Source organism: Mus pahari, chromosome 7 (genome assembly GCF_900095145.1).
Source record: "Mus pahari chromosome 7, PAHARI_EIJ_v1.1, whole genome shotgun sequence".
Lineage (NCBI taxonomy): Eukaryota > Metazoa > Chordata > Mammalia > Rodentia > Muridae > Mus > Mus pahari.
In genome coordinates this window covers 86,668,032-86,674,578 of record NC_034596.1, presented here as the reverse complement: position 1 = coordinate 86,674,578, position 6,547 = coordinate 86,668,032, and the positions used below count along the sequence as shown (strand labels likewise).

General features: G+C 47.3%; 1 protein-coding gene across 1 annotated transcript in view; it reads left to right on the top strand.

Annotated features, from left to right (window-relative positions):
* The window catches only part of Ston2 (stonin 2), a 140,057-nt gene that overhangs the window by 127,453 nt on the left and 6,057 nt on the right, over nucleotides 1-6,547 (top strand). The window contains exon 5 of the mRNA XM_029541026.1: nucleotides 1,623-3,461. Within this exon, the coding sequence (XP_029396886.1) occupies nucleotides 1,623-3,461 (1,839 nt within the window). The remainder of the gene's footprint in view (nucleotides 1-1,622; nucleotides 3,462-6,547) is intronic.

Here is a 6,547-nt window from a genome sequence, read left to right as displayed (position 1 = left end):
CCTTACAGCTGGATCTCATGGAGGCATTTCCCCAACTAAAGCTCCTTTCTCTGTGATAACTCCAGCTGTGTCAAGTTGACACAAAGCTAGCCAGTACACCTTCCTTCAAGGCCCTGTTAGGGAAGAATTTTATTTGTAATGACTTCTTAAATTATAAAGTACATAAAACCAGAGATGGAAATTTTACAGAAAACATAGAGATGATCACATGAGTACTTCCTCATTACTACAAACTTGTAAATATTGTAATGGCTAGGTATTATCCCACCGGGTGCGTAAGTAAACTTATGTCACCAGTTTACTGCACTAAAGGCAGCAGGGCCTGGGCAAATGGAGCCTAAAATTGACGCAGAATAAAGTCTCACTCAGTAGCCATCTTTACTCAGAGCATCAGACAATTTATACCTTGAAGGTTACAAAAGGTCACATGAGTAAAGTTCTCATGAGCTCAAGCTGTGTATAACCATAAGAACAAGGTGCATGCGGCAAAATTATGTTTTTCCATAGATGCAAATGACTAACAACAGTTGAAGTAAACTCCCTCCTATCCTCTGTACCTGGGAGGAACACAAATACACACCCAAAGAACAATTCTATATTTTGGAAAAACTGAGGTCATAAGACTCTTATCTTGTTTTCTTGGAGTTTTCTCACCAAGCACTCAGATTTTCCCTCCCAAGATTCCTATTTTTGTACCACATCCCGACAGTCACCAAAGTGTTCATGTATATAAATTTATTACATGCACACTAAGGGCGCTCACATTTTGCCATCCATACTTATTGATCACATCCAGGCCACAATTATTTTAAGGATAAGTACTTACCATACTATGAGAATCTAGGGATTTTTTTTTTTTTAAAGAATATAGTTATTCTTTGGTTTTTTTGTTTGTTTGTTTTTTGTTTTGTTTTATGTGATTTGGTTTTGTTTGGTTTTTTTCGAGACAAGGTTTTTCTGTGTAGCCTTGGCTGTCTTGAAACTCACTCTGTAGACCAAGCTGCCCTTGAACTCAGAAATCCACCTGCCTCTGCCTCCCAAGTGCTGGGATTAAAGTGCTGTGCCACTGCCTGGCATAAAGAATTAAAGAGTCTGTTTGTGTCATGTAGTGGTGACGCTCACCTTAAATCCCAGCATTTGGGAGGCAGAGGCAGGTGGATTTCTGAGTTCGAGGTCAGCCTGGTCTACAGAGTGAGTTCCAAGACAACTAGGGCTACACAGAGAAACCCTGTCTAGAAAATCCAAAAAAAGAAAAAAAAGAATCCATTTGTAGTTTGTATCATTTCACATAGGAGAGTCATTTCAATGTTTCTAAATTAAGGACACACACCTTAGAGCCTCATGCAAAAACTGCCTGTTTCACATATTAGTGCATCTGTTTTGACAAAGCCCTGTGTTCTCACTGCCTTTAACGTGGTATCCCCTCCGGCATGCCACTCACACAATCGTGAGACTTGTGGGCAAAAGAGGAACTTTATGCACTTGACACGTGTAATTCCCTGCTTGGGAGTTCACTGGGTTCTAGATAAAATTCTAGAAACCTTTGCCTCCCCCAGTTTCAATTTCCCATAACTCTGAGGTCCTCCGGGGTGGCTCCTCATGTCTTTTCCTTTTCCTTTCAGACAACTCGTCCTCCCTCCAGGAAGATGAAGAAGTAGAAATGGAGGCCATCAGTTGGTGGGCAGGCAGTCCAGCCATGAATGGGCATCCTGTCGCTCCACCAGTGACCACAGCTCGTTTCCCCAGCTGGGTCACCTTTGAAGACAATGAAGTCGGCTGCCCTTCGCCGCCAGTCCCCTCTCCAAAGAAGCCAAACACCCCATCTGTCGCAACTCCCCTACCAGATGTACCTTTCAACTCAACTGGGTCATTCAAGAGGGACCGTCCCAAGAGCACACTGATGAACTTATCCAAAGTTCAAAAGCTGGACATTTCCTCCTTAAACCGTCCCCCTTCTGTAATTGAGGCCCCACCCTGGAGGGCCACCAATCCTTTCCTGAACGAGACTCTGCAGGACGTACAGCCCTCACCTATCAACCCGTTCAGTGCTTTCTTTGAAGAGCAGGAACGGCGCTCCCAAAACAGTTCCGTTTCCAGTACCGCCGGCAAAAGCCAAAGAGATTCTCTGATTGTCGTCTACCAGGATGCCATCAGCTTTGATGATTCAGGCAAAAGCCAGCCCCACCCCGACGCCATCGAAAAGCTCAAGCAACTCCAAATTGATGATCCTGATCCCGTCGGCAATACAACCCTGCCCGATGACGACCCCACGGTCTCGGTTGAACTGGACGCTCCCTCACCTGCCTCAGCGCTCTCTCAGCCCAGGGACGGGTGGCCAATGATGCTGCGAATCCCCGAGAAGAAAAACATCATGTCGTCTAGGCACTGGGGACCAATCTACATCAAACTGACAGACACCGGCTACCTGCAGCTCTATTATGAGCAAGGCTTAGAGAAGCCATTCCGGGAATTCAAGCTGGAGATCTGCCACGAGGTGTCGGAACCCCGGCTCCAAAACTATGACGAGAACGGGAGGATCCACAGCTTGAGGATAGACCGGGTCACTTACAAGGAGAAGAAGAAATACCAGCCCAAACCTGCTGTGGCCCACGCAGCGGAACGGGAACAGGTAATTAAACTGGGCACCACCAACTACGACGACTTTCTGAGCTTCATCCATGCGGTTCAGGACCGTCTCATGGATTTACCAGTGCTGTCCATGGATCTGAGCACAGTTGGCTTAAACTACCTCGAAGAGGAGATCACGGTAGACGTCAGAGATGAGTTCTCTGGCACGGTGGGCAAAGGAGACAACCAGATCCTACAGCACCATGTCTTGACTCGGATCCACATACTGAGTTTCCTCTCTGGGCTCGCTGAGTGCCGCTTGGGCCTCAATGACATCCTCATCAAAGGGAACGAAATCGTCTCCCGGCAGGACATCATGCCCACCACCACCACCAAGTGGATCAAGCTCCATGAGTGCCGTTTCCACGGGTGCGTGGACGAGGACGTGTTTAACAGTTCCCGGGTTATTCTCTTCAACCCTTTGGACGCATGCCGGTTTGAGCTCATGAGGTTTAGGACCGTGTTTGCTGAGAAAACCTTGCCCTTCACGCTCAGGACCGCGGCGAGCATCAATGGGGCGGAAGTGGAGGTGCAGAGCTGGCTGAGGATGTCCCCCGGCTTCTCTTCTAACCGCGACCCTCTCACTCAGGTTCCCTGTGAGAACGTAATGGTCCGCTACCCAGTGCCCAGTGAGTGGGTGAAAAACTTCCGCAGGGAAAGCGTTCTAGGGGAAAAGTCTTTGAAAGCCAAAGTGAACCGGGGGGCAAGTTTTGGTTCTGCCGGTGCCTCTGGCTCCGAGCCCGTCATGAGAGTAACTCTGGGAACTGCCAAGTATGAGCACGCCTTCAACTCCATTGTGTGGAGGATAAACCGGCTGCCAGACAAGAACTCAGGTAGGAAGGGATTCTCATCTCTGGATGCAACCACTGAGACTGCTTAAGAGGTGGGGTCAACCTGCTATAGCCTAATAGGCCTCTGTGTAGCATTTAGTTATATTGTATGGTGGAAGTGGTGGTAATAGGGAGGGGAGAAAAGGAGGCTAGAAAAGTCCGTGTATAACTATTGTCTTCTGTTTCCAGCCTTACCATTCTCATCTCCCATAAAGTGTATTTATTATACTGCTCAGCAGGACAGCTAAATAGCTGTCCAGGGCAGCCTCTGAACGGCGAGCGTGTGTTCGTGTTCTCGTGTGGTGTGTGTGTGCGCAAATGCACGTGTGCAATTATGTGTGGAGGCTGGAGACTGTCATCAGATGTCATTCCTAGGATGCTAGCCACCCTGTTTGGGAATACAATTCTCTCACTGGCCTGGAACTCAATTTACCAGTTTGGCTCAATTGGCTGCCCATTAAGCCAAGCGATCCACCTGTTTTTGTTTCCCCCTCCTGGTGGTTTGTGTGTTTTGTTGTTTTAATCATTTTACTATTTCACGTATGGGCTTTTGGGCTGCATGCATGTCTGTGCACCGTGCGTATGCGTTGCCTGCAGCAGCCAGAAGAAAGTTTCAGATCCCAAAGAACTGAAATTACAGAGGTTCGTGACTCACCGTGAGGGTGGTAGGAATAAAACCCAGGTCCTCTACAAGAGCAGCCAGTGCACTCAGCCTCTGAGCCACGTCTCCAGCCCGTCCCCAACCCTGGGATTATCTATGGGCACCATCACACCTGGCTCTTTCACCTGACATCACCTTCAGGTTCTTGTGAAAGCATTTTACTTGTTCAACCATCAACAAGTTCTGCTGAAGTTTTGTTCTTCTGGAACTCATTAAAGTATTAGCTGAGGTGCTAGAGGCAATTCCTTCCCAGATCCCAGTATGTGTGGGTTCTGAAGAGGAATCTTTCCGACGATCCCCAATCATATGCTCAGGATACGTGAGAACTGAGCCTTCCGCAACCAGCCACTGTCGGTCGTGGTCATATTATCTCGGACCCAGAGTTTGGTTTTGGTACTCGTGATGGAAAAGAGATTAAATAGCCAGGATGCCAAGGTCCAAAGGGCCGCTGTTCCAGCAGACAGAAAGTAAAGCAAGGAGTGTTTGATTTAAACAAAGCCCTGCCTAGCTGCCCTGCTCACAGCCAGAGGCTGTGCTACTGCATGGGCAAGGGGGGGGGGCTCAGAAGGGAGGTACTAGCAAGACTTCCTGACTGACAAGACAAGGCGGCAGTGACAGCTTTAGTTTTGGAGTATGTCAAAGTGACCTGTGACCTGCAACAAGCCCTTAAACCACTCCTCTTGTCTGCAATAAGCCATACCCATCTGCTAAGGAAAGTGGATTAGCTAGTCAGAGGAGAAGGGGGGGGGAAATATATATATATATATATATATATATATATATATATATATATATATATATATATATATATGCTTGAAACTGCCCATGCCTCCTCACACTACCTCTGCTAAAGTATTGCTGTGTGTTCCGGGTGTTGTGCTACCAGTGTGGATTGGTTATATTATCATATCTTAAATGGAATTTGATGAGATAGCAAGAGTCTAATCAACTCCTGAGGCTGCCCAGGGGGTAGGCAAATCCCAGGCCTTCTGTGTCAGACACTGGGTGTGGCAGTACAAGCTGAAGAGACGGTCAGACCTCTGTGCTGGAGCCTGGGGTGGCCACCCTGCTTCTACCCTGTACTCGCTTCTTCCTTTCTCCCCTGCTCAGCACTGGGTTCTCCTGGTGCTTAGCTACTTGCTGCCTCGGCCATTGGGGCCTATCTCACTTGACACTGGAAACGAGAAGCCCTGGGTTCTCCTGTGGCACAAAAGCCCTGGGGAAGAGAGAATGGTGAAAGGACCAGGCTCTCAAGCTGGGACCTTAGATGAGAGGCTAAGATCTGATGGATGACATTACTCACCTGAAGTCACAAAAACACACAAGGATCTCTTTCTCTCTCTCTCTTTAAAGATTTATTTTATTTATATGAGTACACTATAGCTGTTTCCAGACAGACCAGAAGAGGGCATTAGATACCTTTACAGATGATTGTGAGCTACCATGTGGTTGCTGGGAATTGAACTCAGGACCTTTGGAAGAACAGTCAGTGCTCTCAATTACTGAGCCATCTTTCTGGCCCCCCAAGGGTCTCTTTTTTTGTTTTTTTGTTTTTCAAGACAGGGTTTCTCTGTGTATCTCTGGCTGTCCTGGAACTCACTCTGTAGACAAGGCTGGCCTCAAACTCAGAAAGCTGCCTGCCTCTGCCTCCCAAGTGCTAGGATTAAAGCGTGCACCACCACGCCTGGCCAAGGGTCTCTTCTTAATACCAAAGGTCCTCTTTATAGATGAAGCCAAATAAATACACACCTCAAATAATCTGCACCCTGGAAACAAAGATTTGTAGTTTCCCAATGTGTGCAAATAATGTCAAAGTGACTTAAAATACTCAAAAGTACCATGTGGAGAATTTTAGTTATATGCAACAAAAGCTGACCTTAAATGCAGTTACAGTAAAGGTCTTCAGGATGAACTGAGGAAAGGTTAAACGTCAGACATCAGAAAAGATAGCTCTGAAACAGCGCTAGTCATCTCAGTACAGCCATGGAGACAATTTTTTTGTCATCATTTTTGGTCCTTGGGCCACTTGACTCAAGTTGACAAGTGACCTGAACAATCAAGATGGCACATAGGGCCCGAGAGGACTATTGTTCTGAAGGAGAGAGAAGGAAGGATTGCTAACCAAAAGAAACGGAACATGGAGAGAGGGCAGGGAGACAGCAAACAGCTATTCAGCAAATGCCTCTGGGGTGCTTCCCAACAGAGAGTTCTCAGGACCCTGAGGCCAAGTGCCAGGCTGCTGGGGAGTTACACTCGTTATTACTTTACGAGAATTGTTATGCGGGGGTCGAGGCGGGGTTTCTCTGTGCAGCCCTGGCTGTCCTGGAACTCTGTAGAGCAGGCTGGCCTCGAACTCAGATCTTCCTGTCTCCGCCTCTCAAGTGCTGGCATTAAAGACATGCCAGCTGTTAATTTCTTTTTTTTTTTT